Source organism: Macrobrachium rosenbergii, chromosome 41 (assembly GCF_040412425.1).
Source record: "Macrobrachium rosenbergii isolate ZJJX-2024 chromosome 41, ASM4041242v1, whole genome shotgun sequence".
NCBI classification, from domain to species: domain Eukaryota; kingdom Metazoa; phylum Arthropoda; class Malacostraca; order Decapoda; family Palaemonidae; genus Macrobrachium; species Macrobrachium rosenbergii.
Window position 1 is genome coordinate 98765488 of NC_089781.1, and position 16710 is coordinate 98782197.

Below are 16710 nucleotides of genomic sequence, written 5' to 3' on the forward strand. Positions count from 1 at the left end.
CTCTCTCTCTCTCTCTCTCTCTCTCAGTTTTCCTTCCATATGGGCTAATACCAGTAAATGTCTTCTTGCACTCAGTTTTCATTTCAGGGATCCAAATTGCATAATGGATCATCCTTTCTTGTCTTGACTCCTCAACTTTTATTATTGATGGTAATGTTCTCTCTCTCTCTCTCTCTCTCTCTCTCTCTCTCTCTCTCTCTCTCTCTCTCTCTCTCTCTCTCTCTCTCTCTCTCTCTCTCTCTCAAAATTTTCAAGGTGGTATTCTCTTTTTAAAACCTTAGTATCCGATTAAGTCTTCTTACTCCAACTGTATTGATATTCTCTGCAATTCCATAAATATCTTGTCTGTTATTCCTGACAACATTAATTCTCTCTCTCTCTCTCTCTCTCTCTCTCTCTCTCTCTCTCTCTCTCTCTCTCTCTCTCTCTCTCTCTCTCTCTCTCTCTCTCTCTCAGTACTTTACCACTGGTGTTCTTTTGTTAAGGCCCCTTTTTCTCCGTCTCCCAACTTTATTAATCTCGTTTTAAATATATAAATTTCTAATTCTTCCTTTGTTATTCTAAAATATATAAATTTCTCTCTCTCTCTCTCTCTCTCTCTCTCTCTCTCTCTCTCTCTCTCTCTCTCTCTCTCTCTCTCTCTCTCTTAGTACTTTAGTACTGGTGCACTGTTGTAAAAATCCATTTTTCTCAGACTCCGAACGTTATTAATCTCGTACCAAATATATAAATTTCTAATTCACTCTTTTTTGTTCTAAAATATATAAATTCTCTCTCACTGAAAACTTTACTGGTGGTATTCTCTCATTAATACATTTTCTTACTCCTACTTTTATTGATATTCTACTTTGAAATCCGTAAATTTATTCTTTCTGTTATTCTTGAAACAATAAATCTCTCTCTCTCTCTCTCTCTCTCTCTCTCTCTCTCTCTCTCTCTCATAATTGATACAATCTTCTTAACACCATACTAGTATTTGGTACTTTCCTTATTCCCAACTTTTATTAACATTCTCTTTTCAAATCCATAAATTTCTGTTTCTGTTATTCTTAACATTATAAATATCTCTCTCTCTCTCTCTCTCTCTCTCTCTCTCTCTCTCTCTCTCTCTCTCTCTCTCTCTCTCTCTCTCTCTCTCTCTCTCATAATTGATACAATCTTCTTAACACCATACTAGCATTTGGTACTTTCCTTATTCCCAACTTGTTTAACATTCTCTTTTCAAATCCATAAATTTCTGTTTCTGTTATTCTTAACATTATCTCTCTCTCTCTCTCTCTCTCTCTCTCTCTCTCTCTCTCTCTCTCTCTCTCTCTCTCTCTCTCTCTCTCTCTCTGTTTTCCTTTCATATGGCTTAATTCTTACGGTCATACCAGTAAATGTATCCTTGCACTCAGTTATCATTTCAAGTATCCAAATTACATAATGGATCATCCTTTCTTGTTTTGACTCCAAAACTAACTAACTCTCTCTCTCTCTCTCTCTCTCTCTCTCTCTCTCTCTCTCTCTCTCTCTCTCTCTCTCTCAAACCTTGCCAGGTGGTATTCTCTTTCTAAAACCATAATATCTGACTAATACTTTTTACTTCAACGGTATTGATATTCTCTTCAATTCCATAAATTTCCCTCTTATCTGTTATTCCTAAAAACATTAATTCATCTCTCTCTCTCTCTCTCTCTCTCTCTCTCTCTCTCTCTCTCTCTCTCTCTCTCTCTCTCTCTCTCTCTCTCTCTCTCTCTCTCAATTCTTTACCATTGGCATTCTCTTTTTAAAACCATAATAGTATCTGAATAATACTTTGACTCCCAACTTTATTAATCTATCAAATATATAAATTTCTAATCCACTCTTGTTATTCTAAAATACATACTCTTACTCTCTCTCTCTCTCTCTCTCTCTCTCTCTCTCTCTCTCTCTCTCTCTCTCTCTCTCTCTCTCTCTCTCTCTCTCTCTCTCTAAACTGTTAGTATAAGCTTAAAACCACAATATCTGATACTTTTTCTTACTCCCAACTTAACTTACTTAACATTCTCTTTTCAAATCCATAAATTTCTGTTTCTGTTATTCTTAACATTATAAATTCTCTCTCTCTCTCTCTCTCTCTCTCTCTCTCTCTCTCTCTCTCTCTCTCTCTCTCTCTCTCTCTCTCTCTCTCTCTCTCTTTCTTCCTTTATATGGGTCATTCTTACGGTCATACCAGTAAATGTATTCTTGAACTGTTTTCATTTCAGGTATCCAAATTACATAATGGATTATCCTTTCCTGTCTTCACTTCAAAACTTTTATTATTGATGGTAATTTTTCTCTCTCTCTCTCTCTCTCTCTCTCTCTCTCTCTCTCTCTCTCTCTCTCTCTCTCTCTGATTGGTACTTTTTCATACTCCCAACTTGCTTAATATTCTCTTTTCAAGTCTTTAAATTTCATTTTCACTGTTATTCTTAACTTCTAAATTTCTCTCTCTCTCTCTCTCTCTCTCTCTCTCTCTCTCTCTCTCTCTCTCTCTCTCTCTCTCTCTCTCTCTCTCTCTCTCTCTCTCTCTCAACTTTCTAAGGTGGTACTCTCTTTTTAATACTTCTTTTTTCCAACTGTATTGATATTCTCTTAAATTCCATAAATTCCTTATTTATTTGTTATTCCTAAAAACATTAATTTCTCTCTCTCTCTCTCTCTCTCTCTCTCTCTCTCTCTCTCTCTCTCTCTCTCTCTCTCTCTCTCTCTCTCTCTCTCTCTCTCTCAGGTGATTTTCTCATTTTAAAACCCTAAAGCTTATCTCTCACTGGTCATTTTCTTATTTTAAGACCGTAGTCTCTCTCTCTCTCTCTCTCTCTCTCTCTCTCTCTCTCTCTCTCTCTCTCTCTCTCTCTCTCTCTCTCTCTCTCTCCATTTTCTCATTTTAATACCCTAAAGTTTATCTCTCTTCCACTGGTCATTTTCTTATTTTAAGACCGTAGCTTCTCTCTCTCTCTCTCTCTCTCTCTCTCTCTCTCTCTCTCTCTCTCTCTCTCTCTCTCTCTCTCTCTCTCATCAAAAGTTGACTGAGATCGATCGATTCGTGTATTCCCGTCTGATTCAGAGTTGTTGGGAAAGATGGTCGGTCAGCGTTTATGATTCGAGCGCCTTTTTTTTTATATATTTTGTTAGGGAAAACCCGTGGGTTTTATTTTTCAGATATTTTGGCGTTCGTTAGGTAGATACGATCAGTCGAAGAACGCGTTCGTTCTTCATCACGTTCTTGAGTAATGCAAAGATTGTTTTTCGATCGAGGAACGTGTTAAAAGGACACTGGAGTCGTTGCCTTATTATATCTGTGGCGTGTTTTTGTGATTGATTTACTGTAATATCCTCCGCTTATTCCGACTGATAGATAGAGGCGAGTGGATTATTTAACTCTCCCCCTTTTTGTCTCTTCTCGTTTCCAGAACATGGATTCTGAATATGAAGTAAACTCGAAGAGAGGACGGGGGGGCCCCGCAGCTTCATCCCCGTCTTCGGCCCCCGGCGAGAAGTCGTGCATCATATGCAGCTCCCGCACGCCCGTCTCGGACATCGCCTCCCCCAGGGACCTGGCGTCGTGGCAGTCCCTGTACAAGGCGGCCGAGCTGCACAAGTTCGAGCCCATCCTCGAGTTCGAGGAGTACCTGGACTCCGTCCCGGAGATCTACTACCACAAGAAGTGCCGGGCCAACTTCACCAGCAAGAAGACCCTGGAGAAGTTGCAAGAGGACCAGCCGGGGACCTCCGGCCACGAGGACGAGCTCGACTACTCCGTCGACGAGGATGAGGAGGAGGAGGAGGACGATGACGACGACGACGACGAGGTAGACGACAGCGACAACAGGGCCAACAGGAATAAGTCGTCTCTAAAGGTATATCAACCGTCATGGCTACCTGCCTACGTTCCTTCTTTCCTTCCTTCCTTCCTTTCTTAAAATTGTTAGGTGTCCCCTTCCACTATCTCCTGTTTCTCTCTCTCTCTCTCTCTCTCTCTCTCTCTCTCTCTCTCTCTCTCTCTCTCTCTCTCTCTCTCTCTCTCCCCTCCAGTTTTCTCTCCTTTAATAACTTCCTGTATTCCTCTCTTAACTTCCTTGTTTGTTAGCTCTCTCTCTCTCTCTCTCTCTCTCTCTCTCTCTCTCTCTCTCTCTCTCTCTCTCTCTCTCTCTCTCTCTCTCTCTCCTTTCTTGACTTCCTTCATGCCTGTCTTCCTCTCTCATTTTCCTTGTTTGTTCTCTCTCTCTCTCTCTCTCTCTCTCTCTCTCTCTCTCTCTCTCTCTCTCTCCTGAAGTCATTGAAGAGACATTCAAATACTTTGCCCAGTGTTCCTTTTAATCTTTGTCTGATGACCCAATTGGAACCGTACCCACTTTCTAACCTTTTTCTATCTTGTCAGATGACCCAGACGGAACTCCATCTTTGTATCTTTCATCAGATGATCCAAATGGAACTTTATCCGCTGTTGAACCGTTTATATCTTTTGTCAGGTGACCCAGTTGGAACCCTAATCTGCTTTCGAACCCCTTATATCTTTTGTCAGATGTTCCAGTTGGAACCCTATCTGCTTTCGAACCCCTTATATCTTTTGTCAGATGTTCCAGTTGGAAACCTATCTGCTTTCAAACCCTTTATGCCTTTTGTCAGATGACTATTATTGGAACCCTATCTGTTGCCCTCACAACAATGATTGAAGTGTTTGGTACTACAGTTTCACGCTGTTAACGAAGCACTAAAATGTTTACATCAGTATAATTCACTTGAGAAACTCTTTAGGGAATTATTTTTGCAAACCCTATTACTCGCTGCCAAATGTTTATGCTGTTCATGTTTATAGAAATGGCTGGAAATTTTAAGAATCAACAGCAGGGCCAGTGCTGATGACATTTACCTTAACGTGTGCACAAAAAAATTTACTTAAATCCACTGTCAGTTTTCTTTGAAAGTAAGGAAGAAAATTGCTACATTTAAAGGTAACAGCAAGATATAAAGCAGAGATCATTTGTGTTGTTGGAATAGAAAAGTAAGCTCATGTTTTATTGAGAAAAAAAAAATGCATATAGCTAGAGGGTTCATTTTGAAGATTGTGTCTCGACTCTCTGTCATGTTACGTTAAATTGTCTGTCATACAAGAATTAAATTTCTGTCAATCAAATCGAATCAGAACCTACTTTAGGCGTTTATAAAGACCTAAGCCAATAGGGGCTGCCTATCTGATTCACTCCTGTAGTTCGGACTCCAAGATAGCCTTGGCAAGTCTGAAAAGAAAGCTAGAGTGGTCTGGGGTTCAACCTGTGAAATTGGCATGCTTCAATGATGGACACTAGGCACCTATAGATATCTATACCATGGAGTGTGTACAAACGTAATTACAACTCATTATAGGTACAAGTATCGTTCTTGTTTGACACGACCCCATATCAGGACTTTGACCTTGCCAGGTCAAAGTTTCGTGTCACGTAGATGTGTTGTTGTTGCTTGGAGAGGAAGGGTGGTGTGTGTGTGTGTGTGACGTAGGTATGTCATCATTGTAATGATTCTTCGTTGATTAAAGCCGTACTGTTCGGCTAAATAGGACTGGCATAAGGCCAGCTTATCTGAACTTGTCCTCATGATCATTATACAGTGAAGGTGCGTTGTTATTATTATTATTATGGAACAAGCCCACCACAGGGGCCATTGACTTGAAATTCAAGCTTCCAAAGAATATTATAGTGTTCATTAGGAAGAAGTAAGAGTAGACAAAGGGAATCCAGAGAGAAGAGATCTTACTTAGTAAAAATAAACAGTTAAAAATGTATTAAAATGCAAGGATAATGGTATTAAAGGACGTACTTGTGAGTTACGTTCGCCTTGTAACAATGTTGGAAAAGAATGCAACAGTTTCAACCTTTTAATCATAAGAATTTTACAAAGCCCTGCCGAATCGCATTAGCAAATAGCAATAATGGCTGTTTTGCATTTAATAGTCGTGGTCAGTGGCACTAATAGCCGAATGCAAACGTTGCCACCGATAATTATTGACATATTTAAACATGACACAAAGGAATTATTTTTTCGTGAAAGCAATCCAAATCCTTGTTGCTGGTGTTTTAGTTTTTTCTTCGTAGCTAGGAAAATGTTATTGTTATAATTTGTTTTAATTCTGTGGTGTATGTCCTAATTCTGTAGCTTTTTGTTCTAAAGAGATCTACGTAATGGGGGAATTGAATTTTGGAAAACGTTTTAATCTAAACATATTGCGTTTTTTTTTTATAACAGATCAGCATCGAACGCTGAAACTTGAAAAGAAAAAATAGGAATTGGAGGATTGATATATTCAAGAAATCCACAAGGAGTTTCGAACTGTATGTGGACCTCTGAAATATATTCGTTCTCCAGTAAGACGTAGCTGGTAATAGTTTTGCGAATTAAGATCGTATTGGGACAGGCCGTCTTTTTCATTGGAAGAGTTGGGCGAGATTTAAATTTAGCTTAGGAAAAGTACCACAATCGTCTTCTTTCTTAACACACACAAACACATTCGTATATACTCCCTGGCGGTGCTTTGAAATATATTCGTTCTCAAATATTGCGTAGCTGGTACTTTACGAATTAAGGCCATGTTGAAGCAGGGCATCTTTTTCATTGGAAATGTCCTTGTATGAGATTGGAATATAGCTTAGGAAAATACCACAGTGCATTTAAGCCTTAGGATGCCGAGTTAACAGTGAATGTCAGAGAACTAAAGGGTCCTCTTGTGGTTTTTGGGGGTGGGGGTCAATGGTTAGTAGGGGGGCGTTGGCAGGCTAAGTTCTTTGAATGGCAGTCCTTCGGGTTGGCTCTAAGGGGGGAGAGGGGGCGAAAGGAGGAGGATATAGTGAGGGCAAGAGGCTGACATAATATTTCTTTTCATTGACCTTGATGAGGGACGGGCGAATGGCCTCTCTCTCTCTCTCTCTCTCCGTCTCTGAGTGTGTCAGTGGAAGGTTTAGTTTCTCTCTACTCTGCCTGGGTGTTAGTGAAAGGTTTAGTGGGTGTGTGTCTCTCTCTCTCTCTTGATGTAGTGTCAGTGGAAGGTTTAGTTTCTCTCTACTCTGCCTGGCTGTGTTAGTGAAAGGATTAGTTTCTCTCTCTCTCTCTCTCTCTCTCTCTCTCTCTCTCTCTCTCTCTCTCTCTCTCTCTCTCTCTCGTGTAGTGTTAGTGGAAGGTTTAGTTCTCTCTGTCTCTCTGATGTAATGTCAGTGGAAGGTTTTGTTAGTCCTTTTGACATGGGGAACCCTTGCCATCTACCCTCATCGTGACACTTAAGTCACGTTTTATTCTTAACTGCCAAACAGGATAACATTGTGGAAGAGAATCAGGTATGGGAGGAGATTGTATTTAGGCTTTTCATTCATGATGTTATTGTAGAGATTCTTAACTGCCAAACAGGATAACATTGTGGAAGAGAATCAGGTATGGGAGGAGATTGTAGGCTTTTCATTCATGATGTTATTGTAGAGATTTCTTAACTGCCAAACAGGATAACATTGTGGAAGAGAATCGGGTGTGGGAGGAGATTGTAGGTTTTTCATTCATGATGTTATTGTAGAGATTCTTAACTGCCAAACAGGATAACATTGTGGAAGAGAATCGGGTATGGGAGGAGATTGTATGTAGGCTTTTCATTCATGATGTTATTGTGAAGAAGGAGAGAGAGAGTGTGTGGGCAAACTAATCCTTCACTTAGGCGAGTTTGACGAGTGGATTCCCAGCACTCAGTCCTACACAGCGCACTTCTAAGTCTTAATTAAAACGTGTTGCCCCGTGCTATATTAACACCGCTCCACCATATTAATGGTGGTGGTTCATGAGACTTAAGTCGTTCATTCATTCATTCTCTCCCTGCGCCTGACCTCGGTGTAGGTGTTGAGGGCTGAATGCTGAGATGGGTCCTTTTACACCCCAAATTCTGTACACTCCCTCCTCCAACCCACCCCAAATTCTGTACACTCCCTCCACCCCCCCCCCCCTCTCTCTGTCTCTCTCTAAGTAACCCACCACCCCAACCCAACCCCAGTGCCAATGGGACAATTTTTCAAGTGTAATTGACTTTCGTTTCCTTCTAGTTAATGCAGCTATTTATCTCCCGGGCCACTAAGTCTTCCTTGCCTTTCCTGCTACTGTTGGGTAGACGGGAATCCCCCTGATGCGTATGCTCCATGTACTCGTGTACTGTACTGTCTGCACATTTGTGAGTTTTAAATGTAGACGCGTAGATACATCACGGGGAAAATTGATGAGATAGCTGGTTATTGCTGAGTCCATGTCGTTACTTTTGTCTTATTAGTAAGGTTTCCATGGGTCGTGTTTTTCATAAATTTTTGGGGCATTGGAGGCCTTCTTCAGTAGGGAGATGTTTGCAGAAATATTAAGGTCATTGGGGAAAAGTAGCCAGAGACATTAGATTATGGTAATCAAAATTTTAATAAACAAATTTAGACTGGTTTTGGTATGTGGTATAAGTTCGTCCAGGAGATCGATTGATTTAAAATTTATTTACTGGAAATATTAATTTTTTACATGAATGATTATGACCAAGTATACAACTCACGGGAAATAATGCTGTCACCTCTCTCTCTCTCTCTCTCTCTCTCTCTCTCTCTCTCTCTCTCTCTCTCTGACCGTGGCCTCTACCAGGACCCCTTGTGGTTTATGGTGGTTGAGGATGTCAGCTTTCTTTAAATCGGTCAATTATTTTAATTCTTGCACTTTTGGCGTGACGTTGAATTTCTCTCTCTCTCTCTCTCTCTCTTCTCTCTCTCTCTCTCTCTCTCTCTCTCTCTCTCTCTCTCTAAGTAATTGGGAGACGTACAGCTCGTAGGATGGATTATAATAGATCAAGATTAAAAAAAAAAAAAAACGCTTGAGAATAGCACACTTATACCTATTTACATGGCCTCGTGGACTCGTAATTGTGTTTTATTGGAATATCGTCTTTGTCATCGTCTATTTTGGGTGACCGGAGTTGCCGGGCGGGGGGCGGGGGTGGGGGGGGGGTCGCCAGAGGCGCTTTCGGTGCCTTTTAAATAGTAGGAAAAACGACCAGTTTCTCGCTATACGTTTAAGTCAAAGCTTATTAATACGGCTGTTTTGGTGTACCTTTACACACAGCAATTCGACTTTGGAAGGAAACGTTTTATATAGCTTCTTAATATCTCGACAAGAAAACGTTGAAGAAATCCATAACATTTCAAAACAAAAACGTTGAAGGAACCAGCTCATCAGAAGTGGTCAAATATTGTTATTTATTAAGTTCTGAGATCTGAAATGAGATCTACCGCGTAAGTTTCTGCTGTTGGTAATTATTTATGTATTTAAACGGGGTTATGTAGTGAAAATTGCTTGCAAACCTGAGTTTTCGTTTGTAAAACCTTTGGCTACATGATGAATCGGGATCTGGACGTTTTTTGAATAGAACCAGAAAAATGGTACAGATTCCTGAATGGGTTATGCCCAGTCATTTGGTCGCAAATGGGGTGGACTTTGCAGAACTTAGTTTTGAGTAGTACCTCATATGTAGAGTCATTCTGGTCGTGATTGCCTCTCTCTCTCTCTCTCTCTCTCTCTCTCTCTCTCTCTCTCTCTCTCTCTCTCTCTCTCTCAATTCAAACTCGAAGGCTTTATTTCGGTCATTATCTACCGTGACATCTTAGCTGAGAAGTTACGCTCTCTCTCTCTCTCTCTCTCTCTCTCTCTCTCTCTCTCTCTCTCTCTCTCTCTCTCTCTCTCATTAGCTACTGCGTGCACTCTTTCCTGAGAAGTTGCCTTGACATTGAATGATAATGAATTTGAACCCATTTGGCCGCTCCCGCCAGACACCACGGGCCTGCTCGCCCTCTCCCCGTGCTACCACCCCTACGCGCCCTCCCCTCCACCTCCCTGACAAGCAACGAGGTCGCTGCCACGTATTTTAGAGCGGGTTTGGGGTTGGGGGTGGGTGGGGAGAGAGAGATGTCACGGTACAAGCTCTTTCAGAAGGCAAGACGAATGATGGTGTATAACGATTGGTTCGCCGCCTGTTATTCATATTCCAAAAGCAGTTTGTGTAATGAACTGACGTTTTAGATATTGATCGATTAGAGGAAGTCTCTTTGCCCCACTACGCATGCGGAAGACATTCTCTCTCTCTCTCTCTCTCTCTCTCTCTCTCTCTCTCTTTCGGGACAAAGAAATGTCAGAGAATGCAGTCGGTTTTTTTTTTTTTAATATGTAGTCTGTCCACACGTCTGCCCTTATCAAAATTGATTATAAGTAGGTTTTTGAAGTTTTTTTTTTTTTTTTTTATCTTTTTTGTGGCTTTGGTCATTCAAACGGCCATGTAAGTCATTCCCTCTTCCCCTCGCCCCATTATTTTTTTTTCCACTTCGGACAAAGAAATGTCACAGAATGCAGTTTTTTTATAAATGTCTGCCCTTATCAAAGCTGATTATAAGCAGAGTTTTGAAGTTTTATTTAGAATCAAACACCATGTAAGTCATTTCCCCCTCTTTTTTTTTCAGTTAGGACGTTTTTTTTTTTGTGGTCTGTCCACGCGTCTGCCCTTATCAAAGTTGATTATAATTAGGATTTTGGGTTTTTTTTTTTCTTGTGGCTGTGGTCACTCGGACGCAGTGTCCTTGTGTTGAGGTTTCGTAACTATAGTAGGGTGCTTGTATTTTTGGGGTATGGAACCATTTTGCACTTCTCTGTGTGAATATTATCAGAGGTTAATTTTCTCAAGGATTAATATTTTCACAAATATTAGCAAACTATCCTTAAGGTGTCTGTTATTGTTATTGTTATTATTATTATTATTATTATTATTATTATTATTATTATTATAATTATAAATTTCGTTGTCACGTGTCACTAAGAGTGAAGAAAGCCAAAATTAAGTCAGTGTAAATATATATAAAAGTATATATATATCTGTAAATATAGATATTTTTTATATACATGTACAATGAATTGTGGATTTCTTCATCATCATCATCATCATTATTATTATTATTATTATTATTATTATTATTATTTATTAATATTATGATATTCTTTTAGGTTGTATTTACATCGAAATAATAGCCTTTATTCTCATGTTGGTTAGGCGTTTAAATCATTATACCCAGCATGGATCCAAGGCTTTGCTTAAACATCATAAACCTTCGTGTATATTCAATACGAAATAAACCCCTCGAACACAGCTCCATTCCTTATGAAGGGTCCAATGCTTGTGAACCCCACGACGACCTAAGCGAGAGAGTTCATGATGATGTAACGTACACTTTTGTGTTATATACGGCAAGTAACTCTACACTCTATACTTCCCCGGGGCCAAAACAGGCGTTTATACTACATGACCTCGTCGGCTGGAGAAGGAACCCTTTTGCTTTCGCGTGATAAAAGGAAAAGTTTCGTTCTTATCCTTTTGCGAATTTGTGTGATGAAAATGGAGGCTTCGTTTTGTATGTCCTTTTATGAATTGGGAGGTCAGGTCTGAGTTTCTGTTGTTCGTTTTATGATTATGTATTGTGTAAAGGATTGTCTTTGTAGGAGCGAGAAATGATTTTGTTTTTGAGGGATGCAGTTTGCATAATTTTCCAAGGCGTTCATAAGTTTTTCTCGATGTTTACACGAAAAGCTGATTAGTTTTAGTGTCCATTTATTAAATCAAAAAATCAAAAACTATTATTACACAATACAAAAATGATTAAATTCAAGTATAGTAAAAATGATCAAACTCGAGAACAGTCTTTAGTTTTTGTGTTCACTTATTAAATCAAGAAGTAAAAAATTATCATCACTCAAGAACATAAATTATTATTAAATTCAAGAACAGCAAGAATGTTCAGATCAGAAATAGCCAGAAATTTTCATGAACCCAAGATCAATCAGGCTTTGACAAAGAGTAACTGACTTACTATTTGGTGTAATTTAAAATTTAACTTTTTCTAAGACCACAGAAGTAGAATATCCACAGTATCGAAGCGATCGTGTTTAACTGATAAGAATCCCATTGCTAATTGTAAAACAAGGAGGTTAATGATTATGTAAGAAGATCTGTCATCGAGTACCTCTTCTTGTAAAATTATTATTATTATTATTATTCAGAAGATGAACCCTATTCATATGGAACAAGCTCGCCAAAGGGACCATTCACTTGAAATTCAGGCTTCCAGAGAATATTATGGTGTTCATTAGAAAGAAGTAAGAGGACGTAAAGGGAAATACGGAAAGAAGAGATCTCACTTATTAAAAAAAAAATAATAATAATAAATAGGTAAAAATGTATAGTACCTTTCAAGCTCAGTTCTCGTCTAGGCAACATCACCTACCTGGTAGGTGCCTCTACTACAGCTGCATGATCTCAGCTTCGTAAATTGTGGGGTACTCCTGTAGTATTCCGTCGGAATGCAGCCACGGCAGTAGTGCCCGAGGGCGTTGCAATGACCTTTCTGACCCCCAGTGCCTTGGGTTTGCGCCCTAGAAGCCATCTCACGTGGGAGTCAGTGACTTATTTTCTCGTATTTTAATAATTTTCATTTTTTCTACCTTTCCCATTTTAAGTTATTTTTCCTTTGAGTGATCTCTCTTAACTTTTTTATCAATGCATTTTGATAAATTACGGTTTTGCTACTTAGGTATTAATTTATTTTTCCTTTTTTAGTAAGTGATCTATATAACTTCTTTTCTCTTTGTATTTTAATGGTTTACATTTTTTCTACATATTAGTTAGTTAATTTATTTTTTTCTTTTCTTATAACTGATCTCATCTTTTTGTATTTTCCTATCTTCTGTTACGCCTTTGAAATGAGCACCATAATATTCTTTGGAAGCTTGGATTTCAAGTCAGTGGCCCCTTTTGTGGGTGTTCCGTATGAATAGGGTTCATCCTCTGAATAATAATAATAATATCAGCTTTAACTTCATGAACTTGTGAAGTAACAATGAAGGCTTTGGTCAATTTTTGTTTCGTTTAATTTGTTATTAAATAATTGTTTGACATCGTCGAAGTTCTGAAATCAAATTCCTTGGTCTATTTATACTACCTGGGGAATGACTTTTTTAATTCATGAATAATTCATTCATGTTGTTACGGCATGATTGATGTCTTTTTAAGTTATTTAGTCAGATTACCTGCTCTTCAATAATTAGGGTATTTGTATAGACATCATGAATTATGACAGATATTCACATATGCATGTGTGTATATTCAACAGAACTTATAGATTGCATGAATATTCATAAGCAACCAAGTATTTATTTTTAATTCAAGATATTTTGGTCAGGCGAATTTTTACGCACTGACATCACTATTCAACTTAACCCTCTTTCTCAACCTTTCCTTTTTTTCTTCTCATTAATATCCCTGAAGGTCTAATGGCTCAAAAAAGGGGTTTTGTTGGGGCTCTAGGACCCCCGGGAGTCGGGGTGGAGGGGAGGGACGGGCTGGTTTTAGGAAGAGGTATATAACACTGGCGGTGGTGGTGTCCCCCCTTCATAGCGATGAGCTCATGTTGCCGTGTCCTTGGCTGGCTGGAGGGTAACTCCGCCACGGTTTAGCCGTTTGAGAGATGTTGACTTTGGAATCCGCGTGGCTTTCAAGATGGCGGTGGTGGCAGGAGCGTCGGCAGCTGTTGTCAGTGCTGACATCTCTTGGGCTTGAGGGAAGAGGAAGAAGAAGAAGAAGAGACAGTCAGGCAGGCAGGCAGGACCCTCTGAAGTCTTGCATTATCCTCGATTATTTTAGATTCCTTTAAGGATTTTAAAATTATTTTAGATTCCACAAAGGATTTTCAGAGGATTTGAAAATGTTAGATTCCGCAAAGGATTTTGTTGTTTGTGCTGACATCTCTACATCTCTTGGGCTTGACCTCTGAAGTTTTGCTTTATCCTCGATTATTTTAGATTCCTTTAAGGATTTTAAAATTATTTTAGATTCCACAAAGGATTCTCAAGGGATTTGAAAGTGATGTTAGATTCCTCAGAGGATTTAAAAATTTTTAAGACTGCTCAAAAGGACTTTGGAATTATCCTCGATTCCCCAAAGGATTTTAAAATTATTTTTCATTGCTCAAAAGGATTTTTATTTGATTTTAGATTCCTCAGTGGATTATAATATTTTTAATATTTTAGATTCCTTAAAATGATTTTAAAATGATTTTAGGTCCCTCGAAAGGATTTTAAAATTATTTTCTTTCCCTCAAGGATTTTAAGATTTTCTATTCCTCAAATGGATTTCAAACTTTTCTCTTCCTCAAAAGAATTTAAAAATTATTTTCGATTTATCAAAAGGATTCTAAGATTATTGTCGATTCCTCAGAAGGATTCTAAGATACTTTGGATTCGTCAAAATATTGTCGATTCCTCAAAAGGATTTTTAAAAATTTTAATTCAAATTATTGTCGATTCCTCAAAAGGACTTTAAAATTATTTTAGATTCCTCAAATTATTGTCGATTCCTCAAAAGGACTTTAAAATGTTTCAGATTCTTCAAGTTATTGTCGATGCTTAAAAGGATTTTAAGATTATTTTTTATTTCTTATGGGGATTACTTTACGAATTTTTTAAAGTATCTTTGTTGACCTGGGATTTTACTTATAAGAGAAACACTCTCTTTCTTTAGTGAACTTACAATGTCTGGTGGCATCTGGTGATAGCTCATTAACTGTAACTCGCCAGCCGTATCAGTCAACGTTTATTCACCTGGCGTTTCTCTCTCTCTCTCTCTCTCTCTCTCTCTCTCTCTCTCTCTCTCTCTCTCTCTCTCTCTCTCTCTCTCTCTCTCTCTCTCTCGTCAGTGGCTACTGTGGGCTTGTTCCTTATGAATTTGGTTCATCTTCTGAATAATAACAATAGGATATATATATATATATATATATATATATATATATATATATATATATATATATATATATATACATATATATATATATACACACACACACACACACAGTTTTTTTTTCATACCTAACTGCTATCAACTTTGAAACCCAAGTTTTTCCTCAATGAACAAAGCAATTTGAATGAGGTATTGGAAGATATATGAACTGTCAACAGGAGTATATTTTCGGGCCTTAACAATTAGGGTGGTTTTTGGCGCCCCCTTTGTTAAGTGCATCGACTTAATAAATTAGTTGCTTGGATTCAATGCCGAGCAAGACACGAACTGCTCACAAAACACGTCTCGTCAAATATTGCAGGAATGCCGTTTGTACCGACGTTGGATCTAAATACCAAGTTTTTCGTTTAGATTAAAGAGAATAATTTCCTTTTGAATGTAAATACCAAGTCTTTTGTTTAACGAGAATAATTTCCTTTTGAATGTAAATAGCAAGTCTTTTGTGCAAAGAGAATAACTTCATTTTGAATTTAAATTCCAAGTCTTTTGTTTAGAATAAAGAGAATAATTTCCTTTTGAATTTAAGTACTAAGTCTTTGGTTTAGATTAAAGAGAATAACTTCATTTTGATGGAAATACCAAGTCTTTTGTTTAAGTTGAAGAGAATAATTTCATCTTGAATGTAAATACCAAGTCTTTGGTTTAAAATAGTGAATAATTTCATTTTGAGTTAAGATACCAAGTCTTTTGTTTAAATTAAAGAGAATGGTTTGATTTTGAATGTAAATACCAAGTCCTTTGTTTTAAAGAATAATTTCCTTTTGAATTTAAATACCAAGTCTTTGGTGTAGATTAAAGAGAATAATCTACTTTGAATGTAAATACCAAGACTTTTAAATTCATTAGATTCCAAGTCTTTGATTTAAATTAAGGAGAATGATTTCATTTTGAATTTAACCAAGTCTTTTGTTTAAATTGAAGGTAATTTCTTTTTGAATGTAAATACCAAGTCTTTTGTTAAAAAAAAAGACGAGAATAATTTCATTTCTCAATAAAATATTGATTCAGGAAATGGGAAATTGTCAAAATAATGTTCATCTAAAGTCTTTAGTTTAAAAAAAAAAGTGTGAGAACCATTTCATTTTTAGTTTAATTTATGTAATGAGAATCTAAACATTTACGTCGAATTAAGTTGATCCAATTTAACTTATTCCAAGTTAGGAAATTTAGTTGGGTCTGATTTTAAGTTAGGGAATTTAGTCAGGGCTGATTCCAAGTTAGGAAGTTTAGTCGGGTCTGATTCCAAGTTAGGAAATTTAGTCGGGTCTGATTCCAAGTTAGGAAATTTAGTCGGGTATGTAGATTGATGATTGAATTTCCAAGTAGACTGATGGTTGAATTTCCAAATAGATTGAAGGTTGAATTTTCAAATAGATTCAAGATTGAATTTCCAGATAGATTGCCGGTTGAATTTCCAAATAAATTGATGATTGAATTTCCAAATAGATTGCCGGTTGAATTTCCAAATAGATTGATGATTGAATTTCCAAATAGATTGCCGGTTGAGTTTCCAAATAGATTGATGATTGAATTTTCAAATAGTTTGATGGTTAAATTTCCAAATAGATTGATGATTGACTTTCCAAATGGATTGATGATTGAATTTCCAAATAGGTTGATGATTGAATGTTCAAATAGGTTGATGATTGAATGTCCAAACAGATTGATGATTGAATTTCCAAATAGATTGACAGTTGAATTTCCAAATAGATTGATAATTGAATTTCCAAATAGATTGATGATTGAATTTCCAAGTAGATTGATGGTATTTCCAAATAGATGGATGATTGAATTTCCAAATAGATGGATGGTTGAATTTC

General features: G+C 37.6%; 1 protein-coding gene across 50 annotated transcripts in view; it reads left to right on the forward strand.

The window, feature by feature from the left end:
- The window catches only part of heph (polypyrimidine tract-binding protein 1 heph), a 387035-nt gene that overhangs the window by 203552 nt on the left and 166773 nt on the right, over positions 1-16710 (forward strand). For 36 of the 50 annotated variants that reach the window (XR_010849783.1, XM_067084747.1, XM_067084767.1 and 33 more), the window contains one exon: positions 3420-3866. The exons of the other annotated variants lie outside the window; for them this stretch is intronic. Coding sequence is in view for 35 of the 36 variants with exons in the window: in XM_067084747.1 (XP_066940848.1) it covers positions 3420-3866 (447 nt within the window). In the remaining variant the exon portion in view is untranslated. The remainder of the gene's footprint in view (positions 1-3419; positions 3867-16710) is intronic. 50 annotated transcript variants of the gene reach the window in all.